The sequence below is a fragment of the Hyalella azteca genome, unplaced genomic scaffold, assembly GCF_000764305.2.
Source record: "Hyalella azteca isolate HAZT.00-mixed unplaced genomic scaffold, Hazt_2.0.2 contig12182, whole genome shotgun sequence".
Taxonomy (NCBI): domain Eukaryota; kingdom Metazoa; phylum Arthropoda; class Malacostraca; order Amphipoda; family Hyalellidae; genus Hyalella; species Hyalella azteca.
In genome coordinates this window covers 17,570-32,759 of record NW_025942146.1, presented here as the reverse complement: position 1 = coordinate 32,759, position 15,190 = coordinate 17,570, and the positions used below count along the sequence as shown (strand labels likewise).

Genomic DNA, 15,190 nt, shown 5'->3' with positions numbered 1-15,190 from the left:
CTAACTTCAGTTTTTATGTTTCATTGTTGTTTGAGAAATGACGAGGTCATTGTAAGCGATGACCTGTAAGCCTTGTTACGTAAGGCGTGAGCTGCAAGCCCTTCTTAGGGTATGATAACAGACATTTCTTGAGGAAAACACTCTGAACTTCAACAGGAAACAGGCTCATTTATTGGAAAAACCGACACATTCACGGTAACAGAAGACAGGCGGGAAACAAAACCGTTAAACATGTCACTATACAATCAACGTATAGTCCTGACTGCCCCAATGAATCCCCACCCACACGTGTTCCCCCAGCCTGCGTGAGGTGCTGCTGTACGTGCTGCAGGCATTGAGTAGGGACAGCCCTCGTCATTTCCAGCGGCGGTGGCCGGAGCTGAAGGAAGCGCTGCGCCACGCAGGCGTCACCGCCGCGGATGCTGTGAGGGACTGCGTCACGCGCTGCCCTGACCACGCTGGGACCGTGGCCGAGCTCGCGGCCCTGGTGGAGGACGGGGACTGGCACGTCTACAACGGTAGGTAACTTTCAATCATGTTGTGTTGGTGGCGTTCACTCTCGCTCGGTGTGGTTGGTAACGTTTACTCATGTTGATTTCGGTGGATGACGTTCACTCATGATACATGTGGTGGGTAACGTTTACTTGTGTTTAGTTTGGTTGGGCGACGTTCACTCACGTTTGGTGTGGTTGATAACGTTTTCTCATGCTGATTTCGGTGGATGACGTTCACTCATGTTACATGTGGTGGGTAACGTTCACTTATGGTGAGTTTGGTTGGGTGACGTTTACTCACGTTGGCTGTGATGGGTAACGTTCACTCATGTGTAATCAAATAACGCACATATAACTGCTGCAATCAATTTTATTCAGAACCCATTGCAAGCTCTCCGATTACGCCAAAGAATTTCGGAGCCGAAGTGGAAATTCATCGCTGAAATGAAGAACCAACTATATAACTGTATAGAAACGCTATGAGCTGATAAGTTTCGTAGGTCAAAAATTATATTCAACATTTAATATTTGAACGTCAACAGAAATAAACACGGCAATAGCCGAACTCAAACCCCGAAACCTGACACAACAGGAGCTGGCAAATAAAAAATAGGACGAGGAGGCGAGCGCTATAAGCCGGGCAGGCAGCAAGTACATCAACGGTAAGACGTACACACAGGAAGCGTAATTATTCTGAAAGTGATAATACAACTATTAGAATTCATCGCAGAGTGAGAACTGAATAAGCGAATATTACTATGACAAGCCAATATGCGCAATACTGATTTAAGGCATTTCGATGATAAATAGTACAAATATGCACCTTCTAAAATATTGCCGCAGGCGGTACTCGGAAGTGGTGTAATGACCTATTAGCAACTATTTAATTAAGGGTAAGTTAATAAATTAAGGCCGGCCCAACCTCAAGAAGGTTGTGGTTAGTAAGAGAGCCAATAAATGCACCTATAACAAACGTGTGATAATACAGTGAACCAAATATTCACATCGTGACAGATGGAATAGCCAGCTGGTTCCCGCATCAAACAAGAGCCTTGAGGCGAGCTTGGCAATAAATTTAATAAACGCGTCCAAAGGCATAATTTATTGGGTTGGACCACGACGGGAAAATTATATGCATTAGGTAATTATTTAATTATAAAGGCACTTTACATGCGTAAATTCAATAGGATTAGCGGAAAGCCATCACAAAAAAGACGAGGTAGTCAGTAGTCACCAACTTCAAACCTCTTGTAATCACGCCCTTGTTCCCTGATTTCAACTACCTTAACCTACACTTATTCTTTTTAGTCGCTACAACATTAATATGGAAAAACGTCTTATACATGGTGGGTGTGGCGAGTGAGGTCCTTTCATGTTGAGTGCAGTGAGTGACGTTCACTCTCTAACAAAATTTGATCCTAAGCTAGTCAGCTACGAGAGTCTGGCCACTGGGCGGTAAGTATTGGGTTCTTCCCAGTATGCCCGGCAGCTCTGGACGAGCCTAACAGTGAGATAAAAAATCATCCCTATTCCGCCTTAATGGGAGGAAGAGACGGCCAATCCAAGAATAGGTTAGGTTGCTTTCAATACCTGCTTCTAAAATGAGGATCCCAGAAAATTCAGAACCCTGGGTGATAATGCGCGTGGGAAAAACATTTTCCACTCACTTCCGTAGGAATAATACAAAAAACGGTAAAAATTCACTAATTGCTAAACGAAATCATAACAGTGTTACGAAATATCTATTATGCGGAACGTTGCTAAATTGATTCATACCAAAGTATTGAGAAATGGACGAAAAATCAAAAACGTTTTACTAACATTCTAAGGTGCAAATTGGTAACTGCTATATACCCACTCTATGCAATCTCACTGGTAGGAATTTACAGCGGCGGAGAACGTAATAATTAATATATATTTGCTTACATACCCAGTTGAGCAGTGCAAGTGACATCAGTTACAAAGTATAAAGTTGTTCTGACATTATATTAGACTCGCTTCATGTGCACTCCGGTGAAAGAACGATCATGTATCGCAGGACCGAAACCGTGTCTAGAAGATTAGAGATTTATCTCGCAGCGCGCTATGATAACAATAGAGGTTTCAACGTTTAGTAGGCCGTAGGCCTCTCGCTGATTCTTAACATTGCAGAACATTCACAGCACTCACTGCTTCTGCTGTGCTTAACCGCCCGGCCTCATTGCCGATTCTGACCAGAAACTGGCGCACAGAGCTGGGATCGCACCCGCGCCTCTCTGCGCCAATCTTGGAACTCTGAACTTTAACCACTAGCTGGGCCAACCTGCCCTACACGTGTATGCTTACAAAATTTTAATTCTCACTGATGACGACAATAGAAAAACATTAAATTATCCTTTCTAGACCATTCACAAGATAAATTTATAAATAAATTTTCAGATTTTTTATTTTCTACAACACAGTTTATTAAGAAATACTTAACTCATATTTGTGAACCATCCAATGCATCAACATTGGTTCGTCGCTGTAGTGAGAGCTTTGCTTGTATTTCCATTGTTTGGGAAAACTAGATAATCGCAATTTTTCCGTACCCACTAAAAATGTTTCTCTTAAATATTGGTTCCCTAACGGTGGTATTCAAGTGGATTCCAGAAGATACGAAATCAATTTTGGGTAGAGCAATTTCTTGCATCATAATTTTTCTTGTCCAACACGAGGTGCCTTGCAATTATTTGCAAAAATTGGCACACGCTACAATCAAGATCCCAGTACCGCACCATTAAATTGGAATTGTTCATTAACTTCATTCACTTATATTATTCAAATGAGAAGAAAGAAATACAGACCATGAAGATCTAAAATTTCCATAAACGCAAATTTAAGCAATCGAGATCGTATGCCAACGAATAAAAAAATGAATACGAAGGAATTCACGCGTACGAGCACCGACTGCGTTATTACAGTATTACGGCTAAAGGGCAAGCTCGTCTTTTAACGTCCCGCAGCATACTACCCAATGACTTCTGCTCTGAGCTTGCGGTGCAGCCCTTGGGCAGCTTGCAAGCACCGTAGACATGACCGAGCCCAATCATGTCGTACTTTCATGTGATAATAAAGTTACCATGGATATTCTGATATGTCGCTGATTTCGTTCGGGTGGCCATGCAGACCGAGAATAACATTGGAACCAACTGTAGCGAGTCTGCCGCAGAAAGCTCTACCCGGCCGAAAATTTTGGTAGGGAGCAATCAAAAAAATGACTTTAATCCGACCGAAATAAGTCTTCCACAGAAGCATACGCATACCCCGTATTTTGAAAGTGATAATGTTGGGTTGGTTGGTGGAGTTCACCCATGCTGGGTAAAAATGTTGACGTCCACTCATGTTGATAGTGGCGAGTCACGTTCTCTTTTGGCGAGTATGATTGGTAAGACTCACTTATTTTGGGTGTGCACTCATTTTGGTTGCGGTGGGTGACGTTCACTCATGTTGGTGTGACGAGTGATGTCCACTCCATTTTATTTGACGACTGTCGCTTCTCAACTTCCTCATCCTTATAAGTCCACAAAATTATTAAATTTCGTCATATTTTGGCCGCCACAGGTCACCATGTAGAAGCAGTGACTGAAATGCTGCACCAAACGAAACCACGGCATCTGATGGTAGTAATTGACGTCTTCGCCCTGAGGGGGGTGCCTTGGAGGGAGCTCGTGACAGGGGCAGAGGGCGTGGAGATCGCGCTTACTCTCCGTCCTGACGACTACGAGCCCCATGACAATTTTCTTCTGCCGCTGCAAAACAGCGGGTAAGAAATAGCAGGTTCAGGTAAGAACCTGAAGGTGCAGGTAAGAACCCTGTATGTGTGGGTAAGAACCTTGCAGGCTCCGGTGAGAATCCTGAAGGTGCTGGCAAGAGCCCTGCATGAAGGTGCCGGTTATAACTAGATATGAAGCAAGATACGATTAATTTATAGGCGAACTGAGATCACAGAGAAGTTTCCCCGGCGAAGACAGCAGCTTAAAAAGTACGACAATCTAGGGAGCACAATACAAATTGTCGGTTGAATAGATTACACAGGTTCAGTGATCAGGGAAAACATTTATGGAGAAAACATTTGTTTTATATTAGAACACGATCATAGTTTTATATTAGCATAGTATTATATTTATGTTTTCTATTACAATACACACGCTCATTTATGGCATAAAAATCACATATACCTTCTTTTCCATTCATATTGATTAAAATAAGTACTAAAATTAAGTCTATCAGCATAGTTAAAGGTAAATCGGTTCATCCAAACTGAACAACAAGTCCGATTATTTCAAGCTTGATTTAGCAGCATGCAGGCTCCTGTTTGTCCAAGGAATTCTATCCAGTTGATGTTCAGCATTGAAACAATTGGGTCGATCGACACTACAAGTTACAATCTAGTGCGATGCTGCAATCACCTTAACGCGGCCAAGGCTGACCAAATCTATTTACTTATACGCGATGAAATAATTTTTTGGGAATATTCAATTAATTTAAATTCAAGAACCTTGAGGATAACACATATACAAACACACATAATCAAGAAAAGCATTTCAATCAGTTATTGTGTTTCTATTTTACATACCAAATAATCGTTAGAAAACTGGAAAATGATGAACGGCACGTTATTGCATGCATCGTTCGTTATGTGACCAAATGGGCATGAACACTGAGTAAACAGCCGTGATATTGCTCTCGAAAAAGGAAAGAATAATCTGATATTGAATTTTTTTCGAATGCAAGTGAGATATTAATGAATATCTCGATAATTTGCTTTTAAACTAAATTTTGTACGGCTTACCCTAAATTCATAAGCTAGATTTCGCTTTGAAATTTTAATTACGCCCAATTTTTGCTGCTTACAATACCCCGAGCTTCAAACTTGCTAAATTTTTAGCTCCGTTTTTTATGAACTGTCTTACCACCAATCAGTATACGGTAGACAATACTTACATGTTCGTGGATCGCTTAAAGAATTTCGCTAATACATGAGTTCAGATTGAGACGCCGTGGAGAGTAGACGTGCTGTGTGTCGCTCTAGGAGCCTGACCGATTTGTTTCCTGTATTGAATTGTGTCCGGAACTTTATTATCGTCGGGCGGCCGTGCTGCACTTTCGGAACTTATGATAGGTACACCGTCGGGCGGTTTTGTTGTACAGGCTTGTTTCCGGTGATTTATTGTTTCCGGCGATTTACTGCTGTGAGAGACCCTAGCTAAATCTCAGTGATGGAACCCGGAAATCATTAAACAATTAGGAAAGAAGATATTTCGATGGCTGGGAAGAAAGTAAACAAGATTGTTAAGAAGGAATGCGGTTCTTCGAAACAAGATGCACCGAAAAATCGAAAAGGAGATCGAAGTGCGTAGTTGAAGATGCTTGCAAGTTCTGCAAAGAGACCTCGTGGAGAGAAGATGATCGGATGGTCATCTGTGAACACCGTGAGGATTACATTTGCATCAGCTGCACGAAGCTGAGCTCTGATGAGTATTTTTTCCTGCAGAAAACAGTCGTTTCACTGGTTCTGCAGCGACTGCGAGAAACCGACTCTTAGTGCCCGAAAAAGCGAGAAGCAGATGGAAGTGAAGTGGTTCTCTCTGTTCGCAGCATTTGTTCGCAGAAATGGAGAACAATTATCGGAAAAAATTAGCACGTTGAGTAATTTAGTTGGCTCTTTGAGTAATGAACTGAGCTCGTTGCAAGAGGCTGCGCTCCAAGAATGTTAATGCTAACACATGCAAACCCTCTATTTGTGGCTGTGAAGGATCCGGCCCAGGTTTGGAGCGTGCTGAAAGCAGCGAAAAAATTAGGAGAAACTGTTGAATTCAAGTCTGTTTTTGTGAAGAAGGATTCCACCCCTTTAGAGAGGGCGGATTTCCGCAGGAAATGGCAGGAGCGAAACAGACGCAGAAGCACGGAAAATCAGGTCACATACATTCAAGATCTCACGAGGACTCCTACCGCTCGCCGACAGTCAGGGGAGATGGAAGACAATTAAATAGTGGAAATCATGTACCTAAATCCAGTTCTGTAAATATGGTAAAAAGTTTACTCATACATAAAAATGGAAGAGCACACAACAATTTGAAATGTTTTCACACGCAAACGAGTGTATTGACATTATTTGTATTACAGAGACACTTCTTAAAAATCATCAACTTGAATTAAACGAAGAGCAGTGCTGTAGAGGTGTAGTTCTGTGGGTTAGAACCTTTTATGGGGCCCAACAAGTTAAGTTATCAGCAGAGCACCAATCAGCTAGACTAGAGAATCAGTGTGGTGTGAGCTTTCCCTAACAAGCAGGGATAGCCTCCTTATAGGTGTCCTGTATAGAACACAGTAACAGTTTCTCTGAAAACGATAAAATACTGAACAGTCTCCTACCGAGCATGACTTTCAGCAGGTCGCATACGTTGATCGTTGGTGACTTTAACCATACAGAAATAGACTGGACATATGAATAATCTACAAGGGATGAGAATCACCCTTCATCCTTGTTCATGGAGTCTGTGAGAGACTCATTTTTATACCAGCACATCACAAAACCAACCCATTTTAGAGGTAATCAGACTCCAAATACTCTAGACCTAGTGTTTACTAGTGAAGAATCAATGGTAGAAGAGCTTCGCCACGAGGCTCCGTTGGGCTAAAGTCACCACCAGTCACTGTTTTTCAGTATTAAGTGCTATCCAGAAAAGACGCCACGGAAGCGTGAACGCTTCAACTTTGCTGCGAAAGGCGACAATGTTAAACTTTGCGAATCAGTGAGTGCAGCGAACATTTCGGACTGTATTATGAACTTGAATGTGGCGGAGTCGTGGTCATTCATCAAGATTATGGTTATGTCTGCAGTTGATGAGTGTGTACCTAAGATGAAGCTCGGTGGAGTAAGAAAAACACAGTGGATGAACAATACGGTCAAAGCAAAGCTAAAGGCAAAGAAAGAAGCCTACAAGCGTTATATACGGACACGTAGCGATGCTGAGCATAACCTGTACGCAACAGCTCGAAATCAAGCTAAAAAAACTTGTCGCACCGCAGTCAAGAACTTTGAAAAAGATATTGCCAAAAACTAAAAAAACGAAAGCCTTCTTCTTGTATGCTAGTTCGAAGTGTGAGACAAGGGACGGTATTGCTGATTTGAATGTCGAGTGGAAACTCTCGGACCCCACACTGAACACACACAATTTACCAGTGAGGGATAACTCAGCTAAAATAACCTTGGCACAATACCTCGTTTACAGCGCAACAAAATGAACTAGCCTCATAATTCATGTACATAAGAAGATAATATGATACAATTCAATATGTAATCCTAGTTTTAATCCTCCAGCAGAATAATCACAAGTCAATGGTCGAATAATCATTAACTAACTCTAAAGAGATCGAGTTCTCAGTCATCCAAGACCAGTGGATCCCTGAAGGGAATAAACTCGCACCCCGCTCGAGGCTGGCAGCTGATTCGACCAATCGCGTTAGAGCTACAAGACGTTCAGCCACACATCGACATATAGTTACACCAATAACTGAATTCCCTGAATTAACAAAATATTATCATAGTCATAAAAGAGGTTTCTTGCTTCTGTCACGAAATGAAAAATATGTCTACGCATAACTTAGTCATACATAAGTAAAATCCTTAAAGTAAACAAAATAATATCACAGGTATATGAGACTGCATATTCTAGTTTTAAAATAAATGAATTCAATCATTATCTTGTCATTAATCAACAAAAGAAAGTCATCAAAAGAACGTGTAGTCAGCACGTTCTTCTTCCAGCTCTTTCGGCATAAATGTTAAGGCTTGTTGAACCCCACCTGAACTCGATATCATACATATGGGGTCTCTAACGGGATGGAATAAATACTTTTAATACGAAGCAACTGATTGAATTTTCTCATGACTGAAGACGTGAATTGCCTTTCCTGATTGTACAAATTCTCTGATGGCAGGCCAAATCTGCAAAACATCTCAAGCAAAGCTTCGGCAATGGTTTCATTATCAATACGCTTTTAAGTAATCGCATCTGGATGTTTGGTCGTTAGGTCAATCATGACAAGAGCAAAACTGTTACCTTTCTGACTCTTCGACAATGGTCCTATGATGTCCACATCTACGCGCTGAAATGGTCCTCCGATTATAGGCATTTTGATTGATGGTAATTTAAGGACGATAACATGCAACAGACGAATATCATTGTGATAGCCTGGTCAAAAACGTTCCAATACTCAACCTTCGTTTTCTGAACGCCCAAGTGTCCATCAGTAATACTGGTGGAGAAAATGATAATTCCATTACTTTCTTCCTCATTTCTGAGGGCATCACTATTTGTTTCACAACATTCAATAGCGATTTCCTGTCCGGTGTCAATTCACTTGACCTGATAGAGATTGAGGACGAGTCAACATCTGATATAGACACGTGATAGATCACGCGATCCTTTCACATGCTTATCTAACCAATATATCGTTTTCGGGTGAAAATTTTGGAGAATTAGTCGCGTTAGCATCTACAAGTTGAAAATAAGTTTTTCTCCAATCATTCGACTTGTAATGACAAGGACAGCGGTAACACCGGTTTCTCGTAAATTTTTTACTTCTTTTCCATTAAAAATGTGTTTTAATATAAGCCTCACTTTTATATGAATGAAGTTTATTTTAGGAGGCCCGTTCACGGAAGAGGACCCTAACCAAAATATCGTGCTGAGGGCTTCTTTGACACATTTTTACATTCAAATCGATTACGTCACCGTTAATTTTAACCATCCCTGAAATTTCGAACAATTTCACGCACATAATTCAAATGGTCACGTATAATATCCATGACATTCTTCCTCTCGTTTCCACTCATAATGTTAAATTAATATTAATATCAATAGTATCAACATTACACTCCCATCAGACACATATTCAACCCAGCCATCATTCAACTCTCAAAAACATTCACCACATTATTAAACATTTCCTACTGCATTGAGATCGACTGATCCAGCCATAGCCAGAAACCATCACTTTATCGACTGAGCGTTGACTGCTCTAGTCTCATCCTCATGTACAACAGGTATTGACGTAGACATATCCAATTGTTGAGCTGTTTTATCTGGATCTGCTGCTGTCGACAACCGGCAATATAATGCATCAGAAAATTCTTCATTCACTATTTCATGCGCTCCATCAACTAGAAGTTCAGTCAATAGAATCTTTCACCATAGCAATCACATATGTGTCATTGAATATATCCATCTGGGAAACACTTTTCAGAATCTCGTAGAGATAAAATTTTTCTTACAGGTTACAGGTAATAAAATTCTTTCAAATCATTACGAATGAACATTCTGCAGAACAAAAGCTAATAAATTCATCGACATTTTCAGCATCTATAGATGCACACCATACAGTTAATTCTAGAATAATTATCATCTGCCTCAAATTCGTTGCCAGACGCTGTATATATGTATTACGGAAGCCAAATTAGAGAAAAATACAACTCGTGAGAATTTTAAAAAATTTATTTTTATTTAGTGTCACTTGGCATCATAAAGCACAAAAAGGGGATTGAGTCTTGACCAGGAACATGGCAAGCTTCTAAGTAAAATTTGCAAGGAGATCGCTTGTTTTCCTATCGTCTAAATTGCAATGTATTGCTAAATACCGATAATTTTTCGTGAACAATACCGCATTACTCGGCATTGCTCCTTCACATTTTTCATCTTCTTGGTACTTGTTTGGAACGTAGCAGTCCCAGGCCACGATGGATCGCCGCCTGTGATTATCGTTCATCCGCCCTCATTTGGGCCACCTGATGCACGATGCTGTTGCTTGCTTCTCGCCGCTGATAGTGTTGCAGGGGAGGTCGATCTGGGATTGTGCCCAGGAAAACGTCCAGTTGTCTCTTGAAGGTCTCCTGATCCCTCATAAACTGAGTACATTATATTCATGCCTCATCATTACCGCACTTGGTAACAGGGTGAAGCTGGTTCACTTCAGCGGGTGCGTGGGCACACAGGCCGGAGTGGTCGCCATAGCGTCTGCGGCGCGTGATGCTCGCCTCAGCATCCGCATGGCGGCGCTCCTGGACCTCGGCACCCTCAGGGGAAAATACAGGGAGCTCTGTGAGTCTTAGCACGGATGGGGCAGTGGTGCCTCTGAGCCCATACAATTATACTTTTACTGTCGTAATTAATTGCATTGTGAGTGATTATTACCCCAAGTTATGTATCAGTCATTAAGCAGCAAGCGCAGGCACTGGTATGCTAGATTACATTATATTGGTACACGATATTCTATTTTATATTCATATGGAGAGTGCTATTGTTGTATATTTAAAAATCCTAAAATATATTGATATTGAATATATGGTGATGCCGATTGAAAATAGATGAAAATGAGTGTCGGCATATGTTAATTATGATAACTTATATGTCCTCATAATTATCTCATATGTCCTCACTGCTATCACGAGTATCCGAACTATTATCTTAAATGTCCTCACTGTTATTATACACCTCCTCTATTGTATGTTGCTTTTCCTTTTTGCTTACCTACTTGTCGTTATTGTTATCACACTTGTCCTCACTGTTATCTCCTTGGTCATCAGCCATCACCTGTCTTACATGTCCTCATTGCTTTCTTATGTTTCTTTACTGCTATCTAATGGGTCCCCACTGCGTTATCTTATGTGTCCTCACTGTTATTTTACGTATCTTTAATGTTATCTTATGTCTAGTTTAGGACGTCCTAGTCCATGGTCACGCTGATGCACCGATTTAGTCGTCCGGTGTCGTCAAGCCGTCGATAGGCAGGTCGTCTCATCAGCGAGGTCGCAGAGGTAACGTTAAACGTGACTACCGTGCATCTACCCTCATTTGATCCAGCTGATGCAAAATGCTGTTGCTTGCATCTTACTGATAGTAATGTAGTTTAACAATGTATTGTGTATAGTGTTTAGGGTAGACGGACGATTCGGGACCGTGCACAAAATCGCATCCAGACGTCTCTTGTATTTCTCAAGGGTGGACTCCCCTTTGAAAAATCGGACCAACCACTGAAAGAGTTCCCTCCGGAAAGTCGGAACTCTGACCGCAGCCTGATTATTCAATGAAGGTATCCTGTACAATCTCTCCTTTCTCTCATTGTGATGCGTCACAATCATGAAGGTCCCGCATTCGAAGTTAGGAGCCAAGCATACAGTATGTTAAGTAGTTTAGATATACAATATGACATACCTCTCGATCCCGTCTCCTCTCCAATAAGAACAGTTTCAGGTGCTCCAACTTGCCACAGTAGCACAGAACCCTCATCGTAGACATGAATGTCCGTTGTACTGCTCTTATTTCTTTTGAAGGTGGTTCTAGCATATATCTTCCATTCCATGTGGCCTGCTAGAGGGTATGTACATATTGAGAAGATGGTAAGTTTGGAAAACGATGAAAATCAAAATGAACCAGATACCCATCATTGGGGTCTGGGGCAGTGGTAGAGATGGTGGCAACGTAAGCGTCGGGGGTTGAAACAGAGAAGAGTTGAATGAGTACAGAGGTAATTGTGGGAGCAGTGCTATGACTGAGGAAATGTAGTTGGTGCGGAAGGGGATGATAGAGGTCGCTTTAGCTACGCAAGATGCCGCTTAGGCCTGACATGCCTAGATGAGACAGATTTGTTTGTTACATGGTGGTACAACTTGAGTTCAGTGCACTGCAGATGAATGAACAACCGGCAATCAATGCACAGCTTGGCCAATTGAGCGTTACATATATTTTTCAGATTGCGCACGAGCTTCCTTTTTGTGGGTCCCATCAGAATAAATTTGGCCGTCATACTTCACCTAATCTCAGTATTACAATGTATATTCCGTTCTACAAGATTCGCAAGCCTTCCACTAGTCACCGCTAGTTACTACTTTGCTTACGATTAGGCTGCCTCAAGATGAAGGCTTTAGATACTGCAATAGAAACTGGACTCGACATAGAAACTGCGAGCTTTGAAACGCCGTGAGTAAACATTTGATTGATTTACCGCCGCCTTACAGCATTTACTGCTTCTGTTTTATTTACTGATTTCTTGTGCCAACTTCACTATCTGCTTTTGCTGTTTCACTACTTTACTATAAAAACTACATTCCTTTTTAATTTGTTCCTCTTTTGCCGAGTGTAATTCAGCCCGCATGAGTGGCTGCCTAAAACCGAAATTTTGAAAGGAGTAATTTTCCTGAACACTTCCAACTGATACTTTTACTGACTTACTGAGGTCCATTTTTTCCGACGATCACTAAATATCATAACACTTAAGCTCAAGTAGTATGAATAGAACAAGCGGCACACCTTATGATGAGTTTAGGATTTCGTAGTCCAAGGTCAAGCTGGTGCTCCGTCATCGTCGTCCTCCGACTCAAAGTCTTCGATAGGCAAGTCGCCCCGCCCTCGGGTCCCGCATGTAACGTTGAACGTGATCCGTCTATTTGCCCTTCTTTGGGCCAGCTGCTGTAATATACTGTTGCTTGTCACTTACTGAGGGTGGTTTCCCATAACTGGACAATCCGGAATCTTTCTCAATCACTTGTCCAGTCGTCTCTTGAATGTTGCAAGGGTAAACTCCCCACCTCTCAGCACTTTCGGCAAGGCATTAACCAGTCTCGGTTCTGCCACGGACAGTGATCCCTCACGAAGAGTCTACTGTGGCCGCGTCTCGGTTATTAAATTTGGGAATCCTGCACAGTCTTCCCTCGTTTCGTTGTAATATGTCACTATTCTGGAGGTCTCACTCTCAAAGTTGGGAGCCAGGCCGGTTATCATCTTCCAAGTGTACAGTATGACATACCTTCCTCTTTCCCTCTCCAGTAAGTACAGTCCCAGTTGTTTCAGCCTTTCCTGGTAGTTCAGGTCGAGCTCCCTCAAACCGCTGATCCTGGACGCGGAGGGCTGCCGGACTGATTCCAGTTTCCGCACCGCGCCCGCCTTGAGCTGCGCCCAAAGCTGGCAGCAGTACTCAAGATTGGGGAGCACGAGGGTTCTGAAGAGTGTAATCATTGGTGCTGCTTTTCTCGTTCAAAATGTCTGCCAGATCCAAACCATCCGTTGTCTGCTTCGGGCTACTATTTCCCCGATGTGGTTATCGAATGTGGCTTCGGTACCATCAACACTCCGTGATCTCGAACAAGTTGTTTCTCCTTAATTTCTGTGCCATCCGGTGCCAAGTAGCCAAGATATCGATGTGGCATCCCTGCCTCTGTGCCGACTCTGTATCCCATTACTTCGAACATGTTGAACTGCATTTTATTAACTAGGGCCCAATCGGCAAGTCATTCTGCAACCTCTCGCAGTCTATGTTCTCTGTGATACTCATCAACACTCATGTGTCGTCGGCAAATGGCGATGTAAATGCGTGGGTAAGCTCTGAGTCAATATAAGCGATGTTGATGAGGAAGAGGATCGGTCCTACCACCGAGCCCTGTGTTACTTCGCTTTTCACCCTTGCTTCTTTCGATTTCGAGTTTCCAATTGCGACAGCTTGTACTATATTTGCAAGGAAATTGTGGATCCACATTAACAGACTTCCTCCTATCCCCAACAGCCTTAGCTTACTAAAGAGCACCCCATAGTCAACTTTGTCAAAAACTTTAGCAAAGTCCAGGTGCACTGCGTCTACGTCAGCTCCCTCCTCCAGTAGGGCCACAAGGCGGTGATGGTGCTCCAATAACTGTGACAAACAGGAACGATACCGCCGTAAACCATGTTGTCCATTATTATTCAGTTCAGCCTCTTCCATGTACTGGATAAGCTTCCAGACTACTACCTTCTCAATCTCAAAAACCTTGATCACCTGTGAGGTCACCGGCCTGTAATCTTGAGATCTGTCCCCGGGCCTCCTTTGTGGATTGGAGTTATCAGTCCCACTTTGAGGCCCTCAGGAATAATTCCCTCCATCACCGAGGCTTTCCAGAGCATTGTGAGCGGAGCCTTCACTGCTTCAACACACTTCTTCAACAGCACTGCCGGAGTTCCATCCGGTCCTGGTGCTGAAAACGTCGCCAGTTCTTTGATACTTATTTCCATTTTTTCTGGTCCAAACTCGATGTTCTTTAATCCCTTCCCTCCATGGCAGCTCGTGGAGAAATTCGATTTCATTCTCCTGTTTTGAGTAGCGGGGGTTACTGAACACTGATTCAAACTGCGATCCTAGTAATTCGCACACGCCCTGGTCATCTCCAACAAGGACATCGTTATCCTTCAGCTGGCCAACTTGCGTCTTTATTTTAGCCTTGGAGTTTGCGTATTTGAAAAAATGCTTTGGGGTTCTCGCTGATGACCTCTACTACTCGTTCCTCGAAAGCTTGTTCTTCCATCCTGTGCGAGTCTTGCAACCTGCGTTCCGTTTCCTTGTGGAACTCTACTAGTCTCTGTCTCAGAGCGGATTCAGCTATGTTTGTTTATTCGTTTGCGTTTTCTCATGAGGATTCGCCTATCTCCCGTAATGCTGTGGACATTGGGGCCAGTTTTTCTTGGGGTATAACGTGCACACACCTGTGATAATTTATCACGTAGTTTTGTATAAATTTCCTCTGAATTCATCTCGTAAAACTCTTCTCTTCAGTCGGTTTCGTCAAGTTTATTCCAACTTGCTACCCAATCCGTTCTTCGATGGTGAAAATTAAGTCTTGCCAGTTATTTCTGGGGTATAACCCTAAA

The 15,190-nt window shown here is 42.4% G+C and overlaps 1 protein-coding gene across 1 annotated transcript in view; it reads left to right on the top strand.

Moving 5' to 3' along the window:
- Window positions 1–15,190, top strand: part of LOC108667680 — a 40,029-nt gene that overhangs the window by 11,631 nt on the left and 13,208 nt on the right. Inside the window, exons 3-5 of the mRNA XM_018154728.2 lie at window positions 301–518; window positions 4,077–4,278; window positions 10,473–10,618. Coding sequence (XP_018010217.2) covers window positions 301–518; window positions 4,077–4,278; window positions 10,473–10,618 — 566 coding nt within the window. The remainder of the gene's footprint in view (window positions 1–300; window positions 519–4,076; window positions 4,279–10,472; window positions 10,619–15,190) is intronic.